We start from the raw sequence: 27,318 nt of genomic DNA, 5'->3' as shown, positions 1-27,318 counted from the left end.
CTTTTAAAGAAAAAGTTCAAATTAGTTGAAATCTGTAATTTTTCCTAAAAATCAAACCCTGGGACGTAAAAAAACAACAACACTACTTTTTGTTACATATTTTGAATGATTTATTTTTTATAAAAAATTTTAGGACAAAATTCTGAATGTGTATTTTTAACTACACATGTTTTATGAACAACCAGTCTGTAATTACACTTAAGTCTCACAAGTACACATAACACAGTAACAGTGCTTGGTTCATTTAGGGTGTGTTCACACTTGGCAGGCTTGTTTGACATGATGAAAATAATAACTTGCGGTTCAGTGAATAAGTTACGCATCGCTCTGACCAATTAAGTCAGTAAGTCGTTAGTTCGAATCAAATCCAGATTTTAAGACTGATTTTTGAGAGTTTTGGGCTTTTTAATTAAAAAGAACCGCTCATACTATATGTTATGAAAATCATCCAGTTCCCAGTCTACCCTGCTGAAAAGACCGTGCTATTCACCAACAAAAAATGTTAATCAACCAGCACAACAGAATCCCATGCTGGTGACCAGCATCTAAATCACAACATATGCCTGTGACCAGCAATGCTGGTCTATAGCAAATACAAACTGAGACTGCAAGTCAAGGACATGGAGTGGCAGGTCACAGCGTTCTACTCTTACGGAACTAGAAAGGGTAGTCAAAAAACACACACATACACACACACTAGAACGCATTAAGGGAGGTTAATGGATCATTTACAAAATACAAGGTTAGCATGACTCGTAGACGACTGGGTAACCCAGTCAAGATAAGGTACAGCAGGGTATAGCGTTTAGTACACAGTGCTGCTAACACAAGGGAGACCTTTCGGATGAGGGTGAGATGGTATATGAGCTCTGGGCATGAGGGGCTGAAGCCAACACGGAGATGAGAGGAATCGAGAGTTCAGCTTCAAGAAACAGGCTGTTCTTCAGCCTAATGAGAAAAACAACTCCATGATTTCGGTCCTTGCATGGCTTTGGGAACACAGTCCCCAGTTTCCTGCCCTTTTTAAGACGTTTCAAATGAATGACTCAGAGTTTTAAAGCAGTCAGCAAAATGAAATGAATCAACCCAAACACACAGAAAAAAAGCATAAACAAGAAAACAGATGGATATCAGATACATTCCTCACTTGAAATGCCCACTGAGTAAATCTGTAATGATTCATAATGGAAGAACCTTACATGTGGGAGGCTGCTCCAGAGATACTCCATTAGAATGGCAATTATTAACTACAGCATTAAGACAGTGTGTGTATGTGTGCGTGTGGTGTGTGTGCATGCATTAGATTAGATACATCCACGCCTCAGTATCTAACAAATATTGTGACACTCTTTTCCTATGATCAGCAGAGTGAGACTTGATATAATTAAAAGTCAGTGTCATATTTCCTGTGAGACAGACACTCTATCCCCTCAATAGCTGTTGCTTTTCTCTTCTGCACTGTTGTGATGAAGGTTATAATCCCTCCATTTACAAAAATGTTTCCCAGTTAAAGGAGAAGAGTGTAAGTTTTTGTCTAAATTTGCTTTCTTGTTAAATGATGAAGTGTATATAATATACAGTATATACTCAGCATTTATGTGTAATTTTAATATTTAATAATCCCGCCTAATCCTGGCTAAGGTCATTTTTTGGTCAAAACTTTTTAGATGTACAGATTTGTCCTAGTTGTTATCTAGGATTAGTGTAAAATGTAGAACGAGCCTAAAATGGCTGACATATAAGTCAAATATGTCTGCAAAGAAGGATAAAATATGCTCTAAATAAATCAGAAACTCGTTACGGAGTGATACACCAGCTTCCACATGTTGGTAACACTCTAGGGTATGTGGCACAGTGTAAGATAAGGAAGTAATTGGGGTAGCAGTATTGTTCAGGACAGCTGTTGTCTGGATAATCAGCAGATGCTTGCAAAAAGAGATTCAGGGTACCTGTAAACAAGGGGTCCCCCCAAGACTGCACCCCTCTTAGTTTTTATTCAGAATACCTGTTTGCCCTCATGACAATGGGATTGTCATCATCATTGTCTAAAGTTTATAACTCAACTGTTTATTTTTGGTTAACAGCAATGTTGGAACGGAACAAAATCGTATTTTGTACTAAATCAGTACTTTGCCGGACGAAGCAGAGATGACAGCAGATGAGTAGAGAATGTATTCATTCACAAAAATATTTTCCAGGACAAATAGTTATTTTCCAGGACAATTAGGAATTATTAGAATTTTCCATGACTGGAAAACTGCATTGTGAAATTCCAGGTTTTCCAGGATGTGTGGGAACCCTGTACTCAACTGTTTTTTGCCTATTATGTGATAAACTCTATGTGAAACTGCACTTGTCACAAACACATGAAGAAATGTCAACATGATGTCATGTTGAACTCGTTATAATGGACACGTCGTGATTTTTTTCACAATTTTCCACTTTTCTGTATCCTAAATAAACTTGACAGAAGACATGAGTCACAACAGATGTTCTTTGTTGACAGTTTATGTCATTTGATTTGCTCACGTCTCTTACATCATCAGCAATCATCAGAATATAATTCTTACAATACAAATTTAACCATGAATTATGCTGCATTTCCTAAAAATGTATCGGTCAAATGGCGAGTTGATTACTCAAATTCGGGTAGTTTCTCCCTCGATAAAACACGTCTACAGAGGCAGAACACTGTATTTGTAGGCTTCAAATGAACAGGGGCAGAGCTGTATGGCTTATAATTGATTTGCAAGTGCACTGGACACATTTAGAGAACACAAGCACTCTCTGAGCAAGAGCAGGGAGATTACATAGAGCAGCTTGAGAGCGTGAGACCAGTTTTGTGTGAGTGCCAATGACTTCCGCATGTGAACACAGAGATTCGTGCCTGCACAACCGGAACACGGATGCACTCGCATGATATGGATGCATTCATGACATTTAACAGTATTATAATGCTATAGAGCTATGGTCTATTAAGCTGGATTAATAGATTTTTATTGTATTTATGTATCCTTTTATTCTACTTGGTGAATTAATCATCACTCTCCGCACCTCCCCTGACATGCTCTGGTGCCCCCCTGGGGACGCGCGCCTCCCAGTTTGAAATCTGTGGCTGTAAACAAACTCCAATGTTTTATAATAATTCTAAAATTAGGCTTTAAAGGGATAGTTCACACAAAATGAAAATTCCATTATCATTTACTCACCCTAATGTTGTTCAAAACCAATAGTCATATGAGAGTAAGTTAATCAGGACAGAATGTTTGGGTGAAATATCCTTTTAAGAGAAGCTTACATTTTTGCTAATGAAAGGCCCTGAAAAAGCATCCATAGATTCATCTTACATGCTTTCAATATGAGACATTTACTCACCGATAAGGGTGGAGCGACCATCTCCCAGCGGGTAGCGCTGGTAGCGGGGAACAGGGAAAGGAGGCAGTTTGTGGAACTGGGAGTGTAGAAGAGGCTCTAATCTAGAGGCCGATGGGTCAGAGGGGTAGAACAGGTTGAAGATTTGAGAACATGCAGGCCGGAGCTGAGACACTACAGGATAAAGGACAGATGATGTTAGTGTGGATGGATTATATATAAAGTTTCTGTGAAAGTGATTTTACCTACAGCAATGGCAAAATTCACTGTACTGTACATATGACTGATGTGGAGGAGGATGGAAAAATCCCTGCAATTGTGTCTTGCCTAGGGATGGCTTTTGATGGTTGACTACTTATTCATGAACAAGGTCATAGCGAGGTTGACTAGTCTGTCTGTCTATCTATTTATCTGTCTATCAATCTATCTATCTATATATGCAGTATATATATTAATACTTTTAGTGGCAGTGCTTTAATATGCATGCTTAGCTTTCACTAAAAGTTTGCAAAAACGCTTTCATAAAAGTAACGTCTTCAAATTCATCCCCTATAGAACACCTCTGATACAGCCACACACATTAAGATAGATGTTTCTGGCCATTGTGTCACATTTGGGCTGGCTTTTGAGCTTCCCTCCACAAGCACCACATTATTAAGATGACATGTCAAGTTACAAATAGGTAAACTTTTAAAAGTGCATCCTGAGACCGTTGCATTTTGTTCTGCACACCTCCTAGCTGTTTTTGAACGCAAGAACAAGTCTTCTTTAAACGCCCCTTAGAAACACGTTTGATCGGGGTCAGATGAACCCAATGCCACCCTAATTATACATGGCTTCCTTAAGACCAATTCGTCGACTAGTCAAACAAAATGCTCACCAATTTGTCAATTTAAAAAAATATGTATTTTTGCATCACCATCGTGTTTATTGCATTATAGAGAATTTTGAGGTGGCGCCAATGCCTGCCACTGTGTGAGCAGTGTATCCAGAGGACAATGTGTGCTGAGTCATGAACTGGGGAGTGTGCATGATACTAACCCTGGACAGCAGGAAGCACAGTGCGTCTCATGGCTAGCACCAGTCCAAGAGGACAGCCCAGCAGAAAACAATCCGAAACCTCAAAGTCAAAGCGACCTGGATTCAGCACAAGACTGGTGTTGCTCCCTGGTCTCTGGTCCACTTCGTCCTGAATTAGGCTGCAAACACACACACAAAACAGCACAAGGATGACATTTACTGATATAGTTAAGCCACAAAGTTTCTGTCTACAGAAAATTCTGGACACCGTGAGTAGTTTTTCACACTGAACATGATTACCCTGCTGAAAAGGCCAACATAACTACTCACCATCATAATGCTGTGTTTTAGATGATGGTCCCCTGAATGAGATGCTGATGTTCTGGTGTCCCCATCAGGTTTAACCCGCAGGATTAACTTCACCAACCCTAAGCTTTATCAACAATGTTAAAGGGATAGTTCACCCAAAAATGTAAATTCTCTTATCATCATCAACTAAAAAGTAACCAAACTCTGAAGCTACAAAAATCACATAAAGGCAGTATAAAAGTAATCGATATGACTCCAGTGGTTTAATCCATGTCTTTTGAAGTGATCCAATTGATTTAGGATGAGAACAGACTAAAATATAACTCCTTTTACACTATAAATCATGACATCAGCAGTCTCCTTGGCAATCATGACTTCAAGCTCGATTACACTTCCTAGCGCCATCTAGCGCTCTGCTCATCCATTGAGCACTAGAACGTGTAATCAAGCTTGAAACCATGATCGTATCTAGAGGCTGCAATGGCAAGATGTACAGTGAAAAAGGAGTTACATTTTGGTCTGTTCTAACACAAAACCGATTAGACCACTTCAGAAGATATGGATTTAACCACTGGAGTCTTATTGATTAATTTTATGCTGCCTTTATGTTCTTTTTGTGTTCGTTAGTGTTCTGCAGAAGAAAGAAAGTCATACACATCTGGGATGGCATGAGGGTGAGTAAATGACAATAGAATTTTCATTTTGCAGTGAACTATTCCTTTTTTAACTTCATATAAGCTTTACTAGAAAGACCATGCTGCTCAAGCAGCTTTACCAGCTAAATTTTGCTGTTGAACAGCATGGCTATGCAGATCCAGCTAGACCACCATGGAAGTTCACATTAGTCTTTTCAGCAGAGTAATTGTGATATATTAGATTTACATTCATTTAGCACATTCCTTTTACCCAAAACAACTCACTGTGCAGTGCACTTCAAACATATATTCAGTGTTGGGTAGATTACTGCTAAAATGTAATTATGAATGTAATTACACAACTAAAATTGTTAGCAGTAACAATCTTTTTTATTATACTTTTTAGATAATCTAATCTGCTCACTTTTGGATTTCTTACTGCATGTTTTGAAGAAAATGTAATTTAAAGTGTAATGCATACCTATTTATGCTCAGTAAACATGAAATCACACAACAATTTTCTATTTGTCAGTCCCACCCCCTCACCCACTCCTACTTCGGCAATTCTATGAACGTCAAGACTGATAGGTGATGTAATCAAAATGTAATCTTTTCATCCATAAAAAGTAACTGTAATCTGATTACACACATATAAAAAGGTAATGTAATCTTAAATACTTGATTTTGTATTCTGATTTTGTAATCCAGGTTACAAGCAGTCAAATACTACCCAACACTGAATTTATTTAAATAATAGGCCTGTGTGTGTTTCCTGGGAATCAAACCAATGAACTTGCCATTGCTGTTGCCATGCTCTACCCCATGAGCTAAAGAAACATACCTCTCACCCAGCTATAGGAAAACCATCCAGTTACATTTTTTTATTTATTTTGGTCTGTGGTGACATGTATTAATCTTCAAGATGAAGTCTCAGCCTGAAGAGCTGTTTTCAGTGTCTCTCCTCCAACAGCCTGCTTTGTAGTTCCTTAGGCTGTCTAGTGCTTTACTAAACAAAAGCGCAATCCCTCTCATTCTACGGCTACCCTCTCTTAGCAATTCTAAAATCCAAACCTACCCAAACGGACAACAACTTCTCGTTCTTGCGACACTGCCTTTCAAATCTCTGCCCCTTTTTTGCACATTTCTTGTCTTTGTTACCATCACACTATGAGCGATGACAGAAAAGCTCTTAGGCTGCTAAAGACTCTGACCGGCTATCTCACCTCAGACTGAGTGTGAAAAGGATGCCGTTTACAGCACCCAGGGGAGAGATGATTGGGAGAGAGATGTAGGTGAGCAGAGGGGTGTGGATGAGCTGAATGATAAGTTTCCCTCAGGACCAGCGCTATCAGTCATTTGTGGGAATATTTTGCTTTTGTCCAGCACTTCTCACAGCGGCCATTTAGTGACTGCACAAAGGCCAAAGATATAGCAAGTATCTAGGGCAAAATGACTTGCATTGCATGGGTGGTGTAGTGTAGTGGTTAAATCTCATGGCTGATGGTTATGGGAAGGTTGCTGGGTCAGTTCCCACAAGCAGTAAAGCCATGAGTCATCACAACTTAAATGCACTTAAATTGACCTCATGTAATCAAAATGGGAATGTTACGGCTTCCAGTTCATGTCTATTAGCTTTGAAGTCATGTATATGCTAGTGTACTTCTCATTCTGCATTGCACAGATTTTTGTTCAGTCGAATGCTCTCAAGAATGAGAATGTTTCTTCTCCTAATACAATCTGCAACTGACTAGGAAGTTGCAAATCATTGTTCATGGCTGTGATGTTGCTAAATCCTCTTGGCTATTTAAAAAAAAAAACACAAAAAAAAAAAACAAAAAAACAATCGCATACATTTTTTCCATAGCGGAATTGTTTTATAATGATATACTTATATAGGGGAACTGATAAAGATAGACCTAAGTGAGCTCTGAGGTTGTTAATCGATGGTATATGCTCATGTTAGAACCATCAGTCCATGTTAATTCAATTTAATTTTTAAAAAATCATGTTTAATAGCGGAATTTCTTTTGAAGAGCTACACTATACATGATATAACAGAGAAAGATCCACCAATCAGAGAATCGCAGAAAACAAACAGCGGCAAAAGAGCCCAGCAGCGATCGCCCACTCCAATTACGCACTGTGCCTGAGTGAGTCGGTCTCCAACTACACTCTCAAACTACTTATATGTTTGTATATATCATAATATTTTGCAATTAACTTAAAATATATTGTTTCTATACTCGTAATCAACAACTTCAAATCAATAGTTTTATATATTTGTACCATTTATAATTAGATTACACCATTCGCAATGCTTAAAGGGATTGTAATTTATTCCCTCATTAAAGTACAGTCTTGTACCTTTGTCTTTTTGTCCGATTTTCAAATACTTATTGCTTCAAATAAAAGTTTGTGATGTTGTGATTTACCTCGGAGCTGGTTGATTTGGTAATGAATGTCTTATTTTTATTTTATAATGACATAACCAATTGCTCTAATTTATGGCAAAGAAGTGGAATGCTATTATCTTAAATAGGAAGTCTAGGAACAATTTTGATAAATGAACTCTGTTGGAGGCCTGTGATGAAAGCAGTGCAAGAAATCTCATTTGCCACATCAATACCCTAAAAAAAGGATAAACAGACTTTATCTTTTTTTTTCTGCTGCAGTTGCATCTTTTTTAAGCAACTTTTAAAACAGATCTGAAAAGGTATCTTTCTGTCTGTGCCTCCTCCTGTACATGCACACTGACTGTTGCCCAGACTATTAATAGCACTGCAGACAGGCAGGCAGACGCAACATGCCATCATGCAGCCAATATTGATAAACAGAAACAGTAGGAAAAATGACACATTTACGGGTAGCTTGGCCGGGGGGACACATCTGGTTAATCTTGTTCTGACTTCTTATTGAAAAAGAAACAGAATTATATTCATTCACAAGAATAAAAACAGACACTGACTAAGGATGCCAACCTCCATCTATTGCTTTGGTTTAAACAACATCAACAGGTCTGCAGTACCTGCTAAGGAAAGGGTGGTGCTGGCTGCAGGAGGAGTCTCCATCGTATGAGTCGCTCTGTTTACGGCTGAGCTGGGATTTCCTGCAACGGGAGTCACTGGGAGCAGACAGGTCAATGTTGCTCCTGCTAAGGCGCTTGCTGGAGCTCAGGCTCGGGCTGACCTCAGGGTTATCCTGAGTGGGTGGGGAAAGTGAGACGAGAGTCTTAATTTACGTAATTGTGCAACTATGCCTTCTGCTTTTACACAATAACGTTACATTACAAGTGTTTGGAGAGGACTGGACCAAAGTGTCAAACAAAGACACAGAATTACTGCAATTTTAGAGGAAAAACTGGTTATGTAATGTTTCATTAAGTGTCAAGTATCTGAGACAGATTATTCTCTTAAAATGTCTATGAAGAAATAAAAATAGAAACAAATGAAACAATTGTAGACATACAGTATAGAAGACATAAAAATATGTAGATAATATGTATATAAATCTAAACACAGTGTGTGGCATTGTTGAGTCTTTTGAAACTCCTCAAGGGGAAACCAGGAACCAGGTTACTTAAAGAGAAAGTGAATGATGACTGAAGGCGCGGTTACATATACCTTCTCACAGTGAAATTCCGCAGGCAATGATGGCGTGGGCGTGTGTGAATCCAGCAAAAATATAATTGTCAATATAATTTTTTTTCCAAAAGGATAGTTCACCCAAAAATGAAAATTCTCTTATCATTTACTCACCATCATGCCATCCCAGATGTGTATGACTTACTTTCTTCAGCAGAACACAAACAAAGAATTTTAGAAAAATATCGGTCCATACAACGCAAGTGAGTGGTGATCAGACCTTTGTAGCTCTTAAAATCAAATAAAGGAAACATAAAAGTAGTCATTAAGACTCCACTAATTAAATCCATGTCTTCAGAAGCAATATAATAGGTGTGGGTGAGAAACAGAACAATATTTAAGTCCTTTTTTACTCTAAATCTCCACTTTCACATGTAAAAGTGAAAGTGGAGATTTAGTAAGAAAGGACTTAAATTTTGATCTGTTTCTCACCCACACCTATTATATCACTTCCGAAGACATGGATTTAACCACGGGAGTCTTATGGATTACTTTTCTTTCCTTAATGTGATTTTTGGAGCTACAAAGGTCTGACCACCATTTACTTGCCTTGTATGGACCTACAGGGCTCAGATGTTCTTCTAAAAATCTTTATTTGTCTTCTGCTGAAGAAAGAAAGCCATACACATCTGGGATGGCATTAAGGTGAGTAAATGATGAGAGAATTTACATTTTTGGGTGAACTATCTCTTTACTGCTGCACTTTATTGTCAGTGAGACTTAAGTTAAAAAGAAACTCACCACTAAAACGACATCCTTGCTGTGAATTTCATTCACAGTGAATATTGTGAATATTCAGTGTAGCTGTTTACGAAGCACCGCCCACACAGAGGTCACGCCAAACCAAGAAACTTCCTACTGGTTAACGCAGTGATTTCACCAGTCAATGTTCACCAAAATTGAACTCTACACAAAATCAGCATGAGGAAATTCTTCACCACTGGAAGTCCATTGCGTGAAATTCACCATTACGCGGATTCCTATTGAGATGACTGTATATTCGCTCATGGAATTTCGACATGCAAAGGTATGTGTGACCACACCTTGAGGCTGTCAATTCCTATAATTCTGCAAAACATCTGCTTTTGTGTTCCACAAAAGGAAGTCATAAGGATTTAGAGACATGAAGATAGAATTTTCATTTTTGGGTGAACTATCCCTTTAAGCAAAAGTCTTCATTTGTTTTGTCAAGGAGAAACTAGATATCAAAGAGATCACATTTTTGACTTTTCTTTCTTATGAAAAGATCTCCCAAAGCAAAACCGTCTCAGTTATGTACGTAATCTTGGTTCCCTGAGACGAAGTATCAAGACACAGCATTTAATATTGTAGGGCTTTACTGGTTGTTTAGATCAGTGTTACTATCAGAAATAATTATTTTTGTAGTTATTCATTAATATTTAAATTAATCAATTGAATCTAACTCATTAAAACCTCATATGGGACTCCAGTAAATGTAGTGTGCTATGTTTAGGAGCAAGTTTGGTTATTAGCAATAATTAATAATTATCAAAGATAATTACTAATTATTAAAATCAATAGAACATTGATGAGAATCAATGTTAGCTTTTTTTAATCCTTTAAAATCAACAATTATCAAAGATAATCGTCAATTGTTAACATCGATGAAACATTAATTAAAATTAACACTAGCTTATTGATCATTCAAATTCAACAATCATCAAAGATAATTATCAATTATCAAAAATCAATAGAATATTAATAAGGATTAACATTGACGGGGCACACCCCTGGAATCAGGGACTAGTAACCAAATATTAAAACAGTCTCAATATTAGATTGTTTCTTAGTAAAGTCGACATCCGAAGAATATCAATTTTCGGGAAAAAAAACAATGAATGAAGGTTTGAATCCGAGCACTGACATCCCGTAAGCATGACACAGGCGTATGCAAAACAAACCAAAACACTTCTCTTTGTAATATAAACAAAGTTTATTTATGCAGTAATATCAATTAATAATTAATACAACGCAGTCAATAAACTTCCGACTTACATCTACAAACTAAACAGTGACATGATTAGATATGGAAATAAAAATAATCCTATAACACATAAGGTGTGTGTGTGACTGTGTGTGTGTGTGTGTGTGTGTGTGTGTGTGTGTGTGTCAGTGTGGTTAGTGAGAGAGAGAGAGAGAGAGAGATGATTAAGTGACAGCCCGAAAGCTGATTTCGCGATAGCGGGAGAGAAAGCAGCTGTGCTCATCACTCAGAGACGCGGTTTTACGAGCGGGGCTCGTAAAAGTCCTGCGTTATTTGACTCTTTAATGGATGAACTCAGTTTCTGTTTCACCCGCGATGGCGAAATTGCACAATCCAATTTGGTTGGACCACAATACAGCAAAACAAATTTGTGATAATTAATACCCTGAGTATTAATAATGAGCGGACATGGCGGTCTATAAACAGTACAAGCAAAAACCTTGAAACACAAGAATAACGCTATAATATTCTATCTCTGCCCAGACGTAACCTCTTACTTGAATCGCATGAGGACACAAGTAGAATGTGTTTTCCTCCGTCCTTTAACTTTGACCCGGTTCCTTGAGGCTCGGGTGATGACGGGAGGCCGTTTCCTCGCTCTGTCGGCGGGCGGTACGGCTGTTGATTCTCGGCGGGCTGGCGGAGAACTCAGAAATGTCGACTTGATTGAAGATGGAAGAGAAATCTTTAATCTCTTCACTTCTGTAGGCCAACGGATGAAGATGCGAATTGCTCAGCGGTCTCCTTCGGATCTGTTAGAGTGTTCGGTTGAACACAGAGTAATCTCAACTCGTCCAGTGAGATGGAGATTGTATGGCTACAGTTTCAAGTCGGACATTACTTCCTTGTGCCATGAGGTTGCACCGGAGAGCAGCAAAAAGCTACGTCCGTATTCGGTGAACTAAGTCGCTGGAAGTGAATTCTGGACGCATTTCAGAATTATTTCAACTGCTGATGATGTCATGTTTGAGGGACGTTCTGTTGTGTGCCTCATCCAATAGGAGTCGAGAGCTCAATCCATTAGTGAGCAAGGCTTCATGGATCTGTAGTCTGTTTTGGACTCTCTTTGTTTGATTTTGGTGCGATTTTTATCAGTAAAATTTACGACTTAGTAGGTGGGGGCTTGAGTTATGTTTTTATGACTGTGTTAGGCCTGCCTTTGTCTTCTATCTGAATACATGAGGCCCAACAATAACGCATATGGGGAGTGTCCTTCCACATGACCTAGTTGAAACGTCTCTACAATAATGCCCAACCTTTTTAGGCACGAAGCTATCTGCTATAAAAGCAGGCGCGCAATCACCATTCCTCAGAATTTTCTGACTGAGGGACAAGGAGCATATCGCTCACACCTCAAAAGAACTCTGAGTCTTGTAGTGCGGCTAGCATTTGCAATGTCTCTTTCCCTTTGTCTCAGGGAACCGAGGTTATGTACATAACCCTTATGACTCAGTACACTTGACATTGCATTTGCTAACTCATATGGGGAACAGAATCCCGTCACGCCGCACTACACGACATAACCTCCCAGAGAGGAACATGATGCCGCAGTCCCACGGGATGGCGACCGACATGAGTATGCCACAAGTGAGTAACCCTTATGATGGGCCAGAAGGGAAGGACTCAGAATGAATTTATGAACTATAGTCATATAGTATAAATTAACCCCTTTACAAACCCAGTCAGGAAGGGAGTTTATTCATAATGAAAGTGCTTGTGACTTTATGGTAAATTACAACGGCCTGAATGCAGGCAGTTGTGTAAAATGATGGGGAGCCCATACTTACAGGGAAGGGCATAAGTATATGTTTGGCAAATGAAATAGCAAGCGCTCTAAACAGAGAGGACTTGTGAAGAAAGACATTACGTCTAGGTTGTAAAACCTTGCAAATGTGTTTTGAGAAGATCATCTTGCTGCAAAACATATGTCTTTTAAAGACACATCATTCGTCCATGCCCATGAGGAGGCCATGTCTCTAGTTGAGTGTGCTTTAACACCAACTGGGCAAATCTTACCCTGCGACTCATAAGCCAGGGCAATCGCATCAACGATCCAGTGATAAAGTCTTTGCTTGGAGACGGACATTACTTTTGTGCGTCCTCCATAGCACACAAAGAACTGATCAGACAGTCTGAACTGGCAGGTGTGCTCAATGTAAGCGTGTAGCACCCGCACAGGGCATAACAAATGCAAGGATTGTTCCTCGTCCAAATTAAATGGAGGAGGGAAGAAGGCTTGAAGGTGAACCACCTGCGCTCTGAAGGGCGTGGTAAGAACCTTAGGCACATAGCCTTTTCTGGGTTTGACAGTGGCTTTTGAAAGACCGGGGCCAAACTCCAGACATGAATTGTCAATTGATAGTGCATGTAAGTCAATGTCCAGTTTTACTGAGGCCAGAGCCAGCAGTAGTGCGGTCTTAATGGACAGCGTGCACAAGGCTCGCAAGGGGGGCCCTGTGAGCGCTTTTAGGACCAAAGTTAGGTCTCAAGTCGGTACTGTAGCTGGCCGAGGTGGATTTAATCATCTTGCTCCTCTAAGGAACTTTATGATTAAATCATGTTTGCCTATAGTAGTGCTAGCTTCAAGTGCGTGATACGCAGACATGATCACCACATACAGTAAACTTTGAGCATTGATGGAGTGAGTCCTGCGCCTAATCGCTCTTGAAGAAATATGAGAATTTCATGTATGGGGGAGTTTATTGGGTCTTTGCCATGTGAAAGACACCAATCAGTGAACACATTCCATTTTAGCGCGTAAAGGCGTCTCGTGGACGGTGCTCTGGCCTGTAAAATGGTGTTCATGACTGAATGCATCAGTTCTGGTGCATTTAGCGCACTCCGTTCAGGGGCCACATATGCAGGTTCCACAGCTTGGGCTGGGGATGCCAGATTGTGCCTTGCGCCTGAGAGAGGAGATCCCTCCTCAGCGGTATATCCCATGGAGGCCTGTCCAGCATTTCTACCATCTCCAGAAACCAGAACTGATTGGGCCATTTCGGCATAATAAACAAAACTGTTACCATGTCCACTCAGACTTTGCTGATGACAGAATGGAGGCGGCGCACTGGGGGAAGCGCATACTTGCGTTTCACCGGCCATATGTGGGCCAGTGCATCATGGCGACTGTGGCAGCGGGGGCGTGGTCAAGCATCTCTCCGGAGAGAGAGAAAGCGGTAAGGGGGAAAAAGCATAGAGTGGAGGCCGTGGTTAGTTCCCGCCTCACCCATCCGCTGATTTTGGGGACTGATTATGAGGTTAAACGAACCGATAGAGGGGGCACACGTCAAATATACCACCTCAATCTCCTGAAATTGTGGAGGGAGGCGGTTCCCGTGACGTTGGCTACGGTAGTTCCCGAGAAGGCGGAGCTCGGACCGGAGGTGAGTTCAAAACATAAACAGTTCACCCCGGTCACTTGCGGAGACCACCTCTCACCGAGTCAACTCGCGGAGGTTGCTAGGTTGCAACAGGAGTTTGCGGACTTGTTCTCTCCTCTACCGGGACGTACAAACCTCATCCATCACCACATCGAGACCGAGCCGGGGGTCATGGTATGTAGCCACCACTATCGATTACCCGAACACAAGAAGAAAATCGTTCGGGAAGAATTGGATGCAATGCTCGATATGGGGGTAATAGAAGAATCCCACAGCGATTGGTCCAACCCAGTTGTTCTAGTGCCTAAGAGCAACAGGTCTGTGCGATTCTGTGTGGATTATAGAAAAGTCAATGCGGTATCTAAATTTGATGCATATCCAATGCCTCGTGTTGATGAGTTGCTCGATCGGTTGGGCACTGCTCGATTTTATTCGACATTGGATTTGACGAAGGGTTATTGGCAGATCCCCTTGACACCAATTTCCCATGAAAAAACTGCCTTCTCCACACTGTTTGGATTACACCAATTTGTGACACTTCCGTTCGGTTTGTTTGGAGCTCCAGCTATGTTTCAGCGTCTCATGGACCGAATCCTCAGACTGCATTCAGCTTACGCCGCTGCCTATTTAGATGACATCATCATTTATAGCAATGATTGGCAGCGGCACATGCAACATCTGAGGGCGGTTCTGAGATCGCTGCGCTGAGCGGGACTCACAGCGAACCCAAAGAAGTGCGCGATTGGATGGGTGTAGGTACGGTATCTGGGGTTCCACTTGGGCCACGGGCAGGTGCGTCCCCAAATTGACAAGACAGCGGCGATTGCGACCTGCCCGAGACCCAAGACCAAAAAGGGGGTGAGACAGTTCCTGGGGCTGGCTGGCTATTATAGAAGGTTCATGCCTAATTATTTGGACGTCACCAGCCCGCTGACTGATCTCACTAAAAGGGAGCTCCAGATCTGGTCCAGTGGACGGAGCAGTATCAGCGGGCGTTCACGCAAGTTAAAGCTGCACTTTGCAGGGGGCCGCTTTTACATTCACCTGACTTCTCTCTCCCTTTTGTTTTACAGACAGATGCTTCAGACAGGGGGCTGGGGGCCGTACTCTCGCAGGTGGTGGAGGGGGAGGAGCGCCCGGTGTTGTACATTAGCTGTAAGCTCTCCTTGAGGGAAACTAAGTACAGCACCGTAGAAAAGAATTGTCTCGCCATCAAGTGGGCGGTCCTCACTCACCGATATTACCTGTTGGGGCGGGCCTTCACCCTCTGTTCTGATCACGCCCCACTCCAGTGGCTCCACCGCATGAAAGATACCAATGCCCGGATCACCCGTTGGTACCTGGCTCTTCAGCCGTTTAAGTTCAAGGTGGTCCACAGACCGGGGGCGCAGATGGCTGTCGCCGACTTCCTTTCCAGGAATGCGGGGGGAGTGGTAGGCAGGCCGGATGCCGCCCCAGCCTGAGTCAGGCGGTGGGGATATGTGGCAGCGGGGGCATGGTCAAGCATCTCTCCGGAGAGAGAGAAAGCAGTAAGGGTGCTTACACCTGAGGTAAATTATGTCTAACACCTGTCTCTAATTTCAGTGAGCACGGGGAGAGCGGCATAAATAGAGCCACACCGCAGGTAGAAGAGAGGGAGCCTGGGCACCAGAGAGCCAAGTATGAAGCAAAGAGTTTATTATTACAAATGTTAAGAGTTTATTTTGTGAAGTGGTGTGTGTGATTTCGGACAAGCTTAGTGAACAAGACAAAAAATACTGCTGCTGCAGGGAGAAAAATAAAAATCCTTATCTGAACCAGGAAAGCTGCTTCTCGCCTCCTCCTTACACTGGGAAGTGTTACAGCGACATACTGCATATACGCCACTACTGTTGCGTTGCCCAAACGAATCAGAAAGTGGTGTTCACAATATCAGAATGAAAAGCTCTCAAATCTAGAAAGACAGCCAGTAGCTCTAGGCGGTTGACAAGTCACGGCCATTTTGGACCTGTTTCCAGGTGTCGAAAGTCGGGCATCCATTACACACCATGTAACTGTAACATTACACACCTGTTTTGGATGCATTTGAAAACTTGACCCAGCATAACAACCTGTTGGTAGAAGGCTGGTGCTGTCCATGGTGCTAGAGCATCCAGACAGTGGCGAGTTACCGCGATGCACATGAAAATGAAATGATTTCAGTGGTAATGTTTTTCAGTTTGAACTGAAACAGACACTGAAGAATGGTCTGTATGCGCTCCTTCATGAGGTGCGCATGCATGAACTCCTAAGAATGAGATTTACTGGCTGGGGAAAATTGTGCTTTTCGCCCAGTTGACAGATTTTCCACATGGCAAAGCAGCAAGTCTCTGTGTTCGCTCAGTAGTGCCACTGATTGGCTAGTAATAACCAATCGCTGAGGTAATTCAAAACGTAGATACCATTCATTTTCAATGAGGCAAGCGCCGCATTGATACATTTCATGAACGTGTGGGGAGCCAGAAACAGACTGAAATGAAGGACTTAAAATTGATACGCAGTTCCCTCGAACACGAATCTAAAAAGTCGCCTGTAACACGGTGCAATTGGTACATGAAGCACATGTCCTTGAGCTCTATTGATGCAAATCAGTCCTGAGGATGGATGTGCAAAAAGATCTGTTTCTGAGTTAACATTTTGAATTGGTGCTTCGCGAGCGTGATTCAAGAGTCTCAGATCTAGAATGGGCCGAAGACCGCCGTCCTTCTCCATAACAAGGAAATAACAGCTGTAAATCCCGCTGTGTGTTTTGCAGTCTGTGCACGCAACATTGGCATATCATGTGGTTGGACCACAGATTTGTGCTCGATCGTTGTAAACACCAGCTCTGACACGCCGGTGAGGACTTGCCATGAATTCACGCAGCGGGACAGCATGCTTATTATTTCATATGAAACAACCTCTATCGCGTTCTTTGCGAGAAGATTGTGTATTGTTTGTCTCGTAATACTGGCACATGTTCGGACGGGACCGTGGAAGACAGAGCACTGTTGAAACGGGGCGGCCGACATGCAAATTGGAACGTATAACCATGTTCAATCATTTTTTAGCACCCAGAAAGAATGCCAGTAAGAGTTTTCCACACGTCCACATAAAGGGACAGAGGACAATTTGCTATGTTCATAACATGATATTATGTGCATGTGCAACGAGCACTGCAATCTTTGTAATTCATTACAAGATATAATGTGCCACTCACCATTGGGAAGCAGTTGTACAAAAAATGTGGGCTTTGAAGTGGGAAAGCCCTTTATTGAAAAAGTGTGAGCGTCAGCCTTCGTTTAGGCCATGGCTTGCATGGCTTTACCAGCGCCTTGGCAGTGACATTTGACGACACGGAAGCAGCTGGTGTGGGGTTTTTAGACAGAGCAGGAGCAAACCGGTTGTGACGAAGTACTGCTCCATTTTGCATAAAATGTCTCATAGTCTGTGATCTGAGAGTCGTGACGTAGCGCTCAGCAATTCTATTCACGGGCCCTTCGAAAAGGCTGGCTGGAGACACCGGAGCATCAAATAGAGCAGCTTTTCCCGCATCATGTATTTCCGTGAGTGTCATTCAGATGTGACGATCTCAAAACACCAGGTTGCTCATTGACTTGCCAATGGCATGTGCAGTGACTTTCGTGGCTCACAGCACTAAGTCCATAGTGGTGCAGAGCTCTTTGTACGTAAGTTCCACGCCCTGCTACTCGCCGGGCAGAGGTGTGCTGCTACCACCTCTTTAAGGGGGGTAGTTGGGCATAACTGTTTTCTTCCCTGTGATCCACATTAGAGGCAATGTAATCGCTGCGCAGGCGAGCTGAACAGGGCGTGCGCCAGGATTTTGACAGTTTGTTATGAACTTCAGGGAAGAACGGGGCAGATCTATGGGACGCAGTCACTTGACGGTGTCCAAACTGCAGGAATCATTCTTCAAGGCGAGATTGCGTAGGTTCCTCTGGAAGAGACCACTCAATATCGAGCTCTTTGACCACCCTTGAAAGGACGCGAAGCATCTCCTTGTCAGTGGTGCGTACACACTCCTCGCACTCGCTGGGGGAATGGGCGGTAGCGTCATCCACTGACCACTCGCCTGATGCAGGGAGAGACATGACATCGACATCATCAACAGTGTCAGAACCGCTGAACAAGACGAGGCTCTACGTTGTGTGTCATGCACATAATGTATCGGCATAGACGCGTTACATGGATATTGATGGGCTCGCGGGGAGTGTGCCGGCACGAGGTCCACTTCAAATTCATCCTGCTAGACTTCGCGCCCACGCCGTGCCTCCTCGTGTGATCCCTTGGGTGTCACAGAAGAGGCGGGTGGGAGGGTGAGGGAGGCTGAATCATCCCTCAGAACGAGGGCGAATTGCGAGCGAAGCATCTTGAGACTCATGCCCTCGCGGTGAGGGCAGTCAGCTGACTCTGCGTGGGCATGGCCCAGACAGAATGCAGCTCTCATGCTGATCTGATGGCGGGATGTGCTTCTCACACAAGGAACACTTATGGAATGACATCCTTAAAAAGACGTGAACACGTAAGCGACTCTTTTATATATATATATATATATATATATATATATATATATATATATATATACAGTTGAAGTCAGAAGTTTACATACACCTTAGCCAAATACATTTAAACTAAGTTTTTCAGAATTCCTGACATTTATTCGTAGAAGACATTCCCTGTCTTAGGTCAGTTAGGATCACTACTTTAAGAATGTGAAATGTCAGAATAATAGTAGAGAGAATTATTTATTTCAGCTTTTATTTCTTTCATCACATTCCCAGTGGGTCAGAAGTTCACATACACTTTGTTAGTATTTGGTAGCATTGCCTTTAAATTGTTTAACTTGGGTTCCTTTCACAAGCTTCTCACAATAAATTGCTGGAATTTTGGCCCAAGTTAACTGTGCCTTGAAGCAGCTTGGAAAATTCCAGAAAATGATGTCAAGCCTTTAGACAACTAGCTTCTGATAGGGGGTGTACTGAATTGGATATGTACCTGTGGATGTATTTTATGGCCTACTCTCAAACTCATTGCCTCTTTGCTTGACATCATGGAAAATCAAGATAAATCAGCCACAAAAAATTGTGGACCTCCACAAGTCTGGTTCATCCTTGGGAGCACTTTACAAATGCCTGAAGGTACCATGTTCATCTGTACAAACAACAGTACGCAAGTCTAAACACCATGGGACCATGCAGCCATCATACCGCTCAGGAAGGAGACGCATTCTGTCTATTAGAGATGACTGTAGTTTGATGCGAATAGTGCAAATCAATCCCAGAACAACAGCAAAGGACCTTGTGAAGATGCTGGAGGAAACAGGTAGACAAGTATCTATATCCACTGTAAAACGAGTCCTATATCGACATAACCTGAAAGGCTGCTCAGCAAGGAAGAAGCCACTTCTCCAAAACCGCCATAAAAAAGCCAGACTACAGTTTGCAAGTGCACATGGGGACAAAGATCTTACTTTTTGGAGAAATGTCCTCTGGTCTGATGAAACAAAATTTTACTGTTTGGCGATAATGACAATCATTATGTTTGAAGGAAAAAGGGTGAGGCTTGCAAGCCTAAGAACACCATCCCAACCATGAAGCATGGGGGTGGCAGCATCATGTTGTTGGGGTGCTTTGCTGCAGGAGGGACTCGTGCACTTCACAAAATAGATGCCATCATGAGGAAGGAAAATTATGTGGATATATTGAAGCAACATCTCAAGACATCAGCCAGGAAGTTAAAGCTTGGTCACAAATGGGTCTTCCAAATGGACAATGACCCCAAGCATACCCCCAAAGTTGTGGCAAAATGGCTCAAGGACAACAAAGTCAGAGTGGTCATCACAAAGCCCTGACCTCAATCCAATAGAAAATTTGTGGGCAGAACTAAAAAAGTGTGTGCAAGCAAGGAAGCCTACAAACCTGACACAGTTACACCAGTTCTGCCTGGAGGAATGGGCCAAAATTCCAGCAACTTATTGTGAGAAGCTTGTGGAAAGAACCCAAGTTAAACAATTTAAAGGCAATGCTACCAAATACTAACAAAGTGTATGTGAACTTCTGACCCACTGGGAATGTAATGAAAGAAATAAAAGCTGAAATAAATAATTCTCTCTACTATTATTCTGACATTTCACATTCTTAAAGTAGTGATCCTAACTGACCTAAGACAGGGAATGTCTTCTACGAACAAATGTCAGGAATTCTGAAAAACTTAGTTTAAATGTATTTGGCTAAGGTGTATGTAAACTTCTGACTTCAACTGTGTATATATATATATATATATATATATATATATATATATATATATATATACACACACACACATATACACACACACACACACACACAATATAACAATTGCTTATAAGGATACACAACTCCTGTTGAAGCACTGCGGGGAATCAGGAAGCTGAAGTGCCCCGTTCACCAGCGAAGCATCAAGTGGTGAGGCTGTGAGGCGAGTGATGTTCGCCGGAACACTGCAGGGGAACGGAGTGTCTTCTCATTGCCATGAAAATCCCGCCCGCTGACTCCTGTAGTCGATGGCGTATATATAGCAGTATAGGGCTTCTATGATTCTATGAATTGCTGCCTTGAAGGAAGACAATTCTGAGGAATTGTGTTTGCACACCTGCTTTTATAGTGGACAGCTTCACGCCTAAAATGGCGGGGCTCAAACACCATAGCCAATAATAGAATATTGGCATTATTGTAGAGAGGTTTCAACTAGGTAGTGTGGAAGGACACTCTTCATATGCAATAGCAAACACAATGTCAAGTGTAGAGTCGTAAGGGAACAAAAAGCATTAAAAACAATAGAGAGGAAAGTGAATGTTGTGAAGCATGCATCTTCAAAACTAGGCAAGAGAAAAAAAGAGAGGGTGAAATAGACCTAGAGAATGATTCAGTACATACCTTTAAGCTTTCTGTGCTGTTATATCTGCTTTTGTGGATGGGGCTACTATGTCGTGGGCTGTTGCTGAAACAGAGAGCATCGAAACACAGCACACCTCCCACACAGTCACCCAACAAACACACCTGGCCAAAACACACACATCCACACAATAAAACAAAAATCAGACAGAATCAGTGCTTCATTACTGCACGCAATCAGCACTGTCAGGCAAATCTCAGGATTTCTTAATGACAGCTCAATCTACAGCGCACCTTGTAAACAACACTTTTAATTAATGGAACAGAAACAACACAGCTGCAACTCTTCCACTTTTCTGGTTGATGTTGATGAGCATCTCTACAGTGATTACAGATAGTGTACTGATGCTCCACAAACTTATTATCTTTAACAACAGATGAGGCATTTTCACACTGGCTTTACTGCAAAAACTGCCTTGTTTCCTAGTAAAAATAAACATTCTCAAAACAAGCTACATTTATTTAAGAAGCAAAATTGTCTAAGATAATAAGACTTGTTTTAAGCATAAACTTTACTGTATTTTTTAAGATTTATGCATAAAAGAAGAAAAACAATTTTGCCAAGGGGGTACTGTAAGAAAAAGAAACATTAAAATATATATTCTCTAAATACAAGTCTTAAGATTGTATGCAGCTTTGCTTCTCATGTAAATGTATCTTAAGGGAATTTTCCGGGTTCAATACAAGTTAAGCTCAATCGACAGCATTTGTGGCATAATATTGATTAGCTATCAGAGGGTGAGGGGAAACAAGGGACCCAAACACAGAGGTGACAGTTCAAAAGGATTTATTAAACACAAAGGTTCTCAAAGAATGAGGTCAGATGCACCTGGCGCCGGCTGCAGAGTGCAGAGTCAAAGTGAGTCCCTCAATGGGCTAAGGGAAGAGTGTGTTCTTAGGATGGGTGTGTGCATTTTGGAAGTCAGTAGCAATCCAAAGAGAGTCCGTTGAAGCTGGTGTGGTTCAAAGCAAATCCCAGAAGATATTGTCCCCTGAGATGTGGGCAGAGACCGAGGAATCCTCTTCAACAGGAATTGGGCAACAGGACTGGCGAAGGCAGCGGCAAATGGGAAGGTAACTACACCTCTACAGACAGGCAACCAACAGAAACACGAGCAACTCCAACTACACAAGAGAGCACAGTTAACATTCTACACCAAATAATAAACTGGCAAGGAAAGAGGGGAAACACAAGGAATAAGTAGGGAGTGCAATCAGAGTGAAGCAGGTGGAATGGGCGAGTAAATTATTGCCGTGATCAGCGCCTCCCTGAGAATGATCAGCGTTCCCATGGAAACGCTGATCACGCATGCTGGCTCCACCTGTGAGACACGAGGGAGAGAGAAAAACAAACAACAGAATGAGGAACCGTGATATTAGCACAAGAATTTATTTTGACTTGCCACTCCTTTTCTTTAAAAAAGGCAAAAATCTGGGTTACAGTGATGCACTTATAATGGAAGTGAATGGGGGCCAATTTTTTCAAAAGTATAGCCACAAGACTAAACAATTTACATGTAAACATGATTTTAGTGTGATAAAATCACTTACTAACCTTTTCTGTGTAAAGTTATAGCCAATTTTGCAACTTTGTTGCCATGACGTCAACAAACCCTAAAACCCTGAAATGCCTGTAAAAATGACAATTTAAACAGCTTTACAGTTCAAATAATGCATAAGTTTTAACAGAAGAATTAATGTGAGTGCTTTTATAAAATTATAAGTTTCACATTTCTGTGTTTAAACCCTCCAAAAACTGGCCCCAATTCACTTCCATTGTAAGTGTCTCACTGTAACCTCGAGTCAAAAGAATTTTTGTGGTTATCAACATTATTCCACAAATGCTGTCAGTTGAGCTTAACTTGTATTGAACCCGGAACATTCCTTTAAGGATGTTTAGATATTTGAACTGGAAAACAAGGCTAAACTGATTTTTTTTGCAGTGTTACCAAATGTAAATATACTTAAACGGCTACGCCTTGTCAAACAGAGCCTCAATTTCTCTCCAAAATCAGAAGGCTATTGTGTTATTCCGATGCTATTTGATTAGTACAGCTCCCTAGAGAGTTAACACAACACACAGCTCGTGAACCACGGTCACCACTTCAGGAAATCATTGTGCATTCTAAATTAACAGGAGTGTGTTATTAGATTAATCATGTGAGATTATAGACTAAGACGAGTGGAGAGAGACCCTCCCTTCCCTCTGTTTAGAATGACACATCAGTGATGAGTCACTAGCCCTGCCAAAGACCCACATACACTTTCCACTCCTGCTCCGGGTAGTATTTGAATTTTTAACAGTCATCTGGGACCAGTCTCATCTGCTTGTGTGGTCAAATTTTCTTAATTAAATAAGAAACATCAAAACTGATTCAGACCAGCCCATGCTAAAATAAAAATAGCTTAAACCAACCTAAAATGGTTCGCTGGTCTTAAGTTTAAGCTGGTTTAAGATGGTCTCTAAACCTAAACAAGCTGGTCTTTAACTGGTCTAGCTGGTCTCCCAGCCTTGGCAAGTTGGTGCTCAGCTTGTTTTGCTGGTCAGCCATTTGGTCTCCCAGTCTGACCAGCTTAAAAGTGACCAAAAACTAAAAACAAAACATAAAAACAATCCTGACACAGTTGAAAGAGCAGCAAACCATCTTAGGTTGGTATATGCTACTTTTAGAAAGAAGTGCATAGGCCTGAATACTGTTAAATAGTTGGTAAGTAGGGTTTCCATTGCCTCACCTGCCCTGTGAAGCCCTGTCCGTCAGGCGACTGCAGAAAACTGTGGTACACCTGGTTGGCCCGAGCGATAATTGTTGCCACGGCATCTTGGTAGTGTGGAGCAGCTATGGCAAGCAGCGGTAAAGCAGCCAGTGGCAGATGATCTACGCTGCTGGATACGCAACTCTCATCATAGCTGTAAGGATTCAGGCTGTGGAGGAGACAACAACCATGTTGGCATCCATACTGGTGACCATACATCAAAGCAATCACAGGTCCTCTTAGGAAATACTGCTCAAAGACACAGCAGTTGCATTTTCCTTTTCAAACTCTAAGTGAGTGCATTCCAAAAATAATTTTCTTAATCAGTGTATGCCTTGTTTTTTCAATGAGCTGTAATTACTTGAGAAGCAAAATCACAAAATATTTTAAGAGCAAGGCACTTAATGTTCAATGTGAAATTATTTTATTGGGCAACAAACAATAAAAAAAGCCAGCACGTATTTGCAGACTAGCTGCCTTGACGAAGGCAGCTGGTCTGCCAATATGCACTGGCTGTTTTTTTTATGTTTGTTGCCCAATAAAATAATTTATCATTGGTAATTGAGTGCCTTGCTCGTTTTCTACTTCAATTTGATGTTGACAGCAACCCCATTTGGCAATGAGCACCTCTCCTTCTTGGATTCTTTTTGGGTATCTTTTTAAAACCAAGGTAGCAGTCTTCCATTTGGCTTCTTAAGAGTTAAAGACTTGTTTTCAGAGAATACTTGAATTAAGTATATTTTTCTGAACCCATTGGCAAATTGGGTTTTATTCTTTTAAACATAAATCTAACACAAGAGGTTTATGCATAAAGCTCCCTAAATCTAGGAAGGTTTACGCTTAAAAACAAGAAGAAAAATCCAATGGGGTAAGACAGACAATTCAAGGTATATTCTCTGAAAAAAAGTCTCACACAACTTTGCTTCTAAAATAAACGTCTTGTTTTAAAAGTCATTTTTTACTCAAGGAGATGTTAGTTAGAATGTTAGTCTCTGTCTCCATTCACTTCCATTGCACATTTTTGCACACAATGAAAGTGAACAAGGCCAACATTCTACCTAACATCTCCTTTTGTGTTCCATCTACAGAAGTTCCATCATACGAGTTTGGAACAACATGAGATAATTTCCATTTTTGTGTGAACTATACCTTTAAGATAATTTCCATTTTTGTGTGAACTATACCTTTAAGGATATTTACTGGATTTTTTTTTATTTTATTTTATTTTATTTTTTTTTTTTTGCAGCTTATTCAGCAAGTTTTTCTGCTGTCTTTCTGCATGATAAAAGGTGCAAGTTGGCAGAGGCTCCACTACATACTTATGTAATTGCTGATGGCATTTACTCATGCCAAAGTAATAAATCCCTCTTTTTCAGATGGGGCTCTGTGTAGGCAGGGACTTGTTAAGGCAAATGGCAGCTATGATTAAAAGCGTGACTCGGGTCAGCAAAATAGCGATGATGCAAGATGTGGAGATTGCCCAAGTACAATTGAAAAGGCCGAGGTGCATCATCATGTTGCGCTGCATGAGTGTGCATGAGTATGTAAGTCTTCAGCTCAAAAAAGATTGTCATGCCCCCACGGTGTCTCCTGGAACAGCTGTGCTAACCCCAGAACCATCGATCAAACAAGGTGATTAGCAACCCAAGGGCTCTGACAGGAAGACAGCGGAGCTGGGGATAATGGAGGGGGGTATTTCTTACATACAGCACAACCTGCTAAAAACACCAGCATATGCTTTTCACCTGAAGTTGTGTCTTGGATGCTGTAACCAACATGGAATGCTAGCAAAACAAATATGCACAGAATTAACATTTAACCCCCCCCCATTACCCCTCCCCTTCCCAATCCCCAACCCCAACCCCAGCCTCACCCTCAACAACATCCCTGTGGTCAAACATGATTATATTACACTGACCACATGATACTGATGAAATGCCTAATGTTATCAGAAGAGCTGCGGCCCCGAATAAATCCCACCAGATCTATATGTATAAGAGATGTCATAACTTTACATAATCGGTTAGCCAAAACGTTTGACAATATTTTAACATCTAGCTGGTTCAGGGAAATTGGACGGTAACTCTTACACTCACTTGGATCTTTTCCTTTTTAAGAATCAGACTGGTCTGGGCTTGCATCATGGTTGGCGGAAGCTTTCCATTCTTCAATGATTCCATATAAACTTCTAGCAAAAGTGGAGCCAATTCTGCAGCATAAGATCTAAAAAATTCAGTGGCAAAGCTGTCTGGCCCCGGAGCCTTGCCTGTAGGCAAGGCCTTAATTACCTCGCCAAGCTCCTCCAAGGTTATCTCAGAATCAAGAGAATTTTTTTGCTCAGTCATAAGTTTAGGAAGTTCTAATAATTTCACAAAGTTTCTAATATCCTCATCAGTAGACGAAGACAAGGAACTATAGAGATCAATATATAATACTTTAAAATTATTATTAATATCAATGGCTGAGGTAAATATTTCACCACCAGCAGATTTCACTGAGGGAATGGTAGAAAAAGACTCTCTCTGTTTTATATCTCTAGCCAGAAGTTTTCCTGCATTGCCCCCCATCTCAAAGTATAACTGTCTTGCCCTGAATAGCCAAAACTCCACCTTCCGCAACAAAATAGTATTATATCTGTATTTCAATCAGGTCAATTCTCTGAGGCCATCAGACGACATTCGGCGCTTCAGCTCTGCCTCTGCATTTTTAATATTCCCTTCCAACTCCACAAGTTCTTGTGCTTTGGATTTTTTGGTGAATGAGGAATACTGTATGATCCGGCCCCTAAGAACCACCTTAAGTGCCTTCCAAGCCACGCCCACAGAGGATACTGAGGACCAGTTGGTCTCCATATTAACATTGATTTCAGCCTTTAATATTTGTTGGAATTCAGGATTTTGCAAAAGGGATACATTAAAGCTGCAACTATAGGATTTCCTTTTCTCCATATGTGGCAACACCTCTAAACTCACCAGGGCATGATCTGAGACTAAAATGTTTCCCATTGAGCAATCAACAACAGATGAAATGAGGGACGTAGATATAAATTTTAAAAAATCTACTCTAGAATAAATCTTATGGATTGATGAAAAAAATGTATAGTCCCTACCAGATGGGTTTAAAGGCTCCAAATATCAGTAAGACCAAGATTTGTGAAGCATCAATGTTGCTCTAGGGGGCTTACACACTTTTGCTTTGCTATGATCAAGGACTGAGTCCATCAAAAGATTAAAATCTCCTCCCAATATTATA

At 41.3% G+C, this 27,318-nt stretch overlaps 1 protein-coding gene across 1 annotated transcript in view; it reads right to left on the bottom strand.

Moving 5' to 3' along the window:
* LOC127430252 (membrane-associated phosphatidylinositol transfer protein 3-like) overlaps positions 1 to 27,318 on the bottom strand; it is a 162,251-nt gene that overhangs the window by 51,584 nt on the left and 83,349 nt on the right. Inside the window, exons 6-10 of the mRNA XM_051679924.1 lie at positions 24,046 to 24,235; positions 21,295 to 21,417; positions 8,362 to 8,534; positions 4,414 to 4,571; positions 3,376 to 3,546 (exon numbers count right to left, since the gene is read on the bottom strand). Of these exons, the coding sequence (XP_051535884.1) occupies positions 3,376 to 3,546; positions 4,414 to 4,571; positions 8,362 to 8,534; positions 21,295 to 21,417; positions 24,046 to 24,235 (815 nt within the window). The remainder of the gene's footprint in view (positions 1 to 3,375; positions 3,547 to 4,413; positions 4,572 to 8,361; positions 8,535 to 21,294; positions 21,418 to 24,045; positions 24,236 to 27,318) is intronic.

Source organism: Myxocyprinus asiaticus, chromosome 39 (genome assembly GCF_019703515.2).
Source record: "Myxocyprinus asiaticus isolate MX2 ecotype Aquarium Trade chromosome 39, UBuf_Myxa_2, whole genome shotgun sequence".
NCBI classification, from domain to species: Eukaryota; Metazoa; Chordata; class Actinopteri; order Cypriniformes; family Catostomidae; genus Myxocyprinus; species Myxocyprinus asiaticus.
This window is presented reverse-complemented; position numbering and strand designations above follow the sequence as displayed.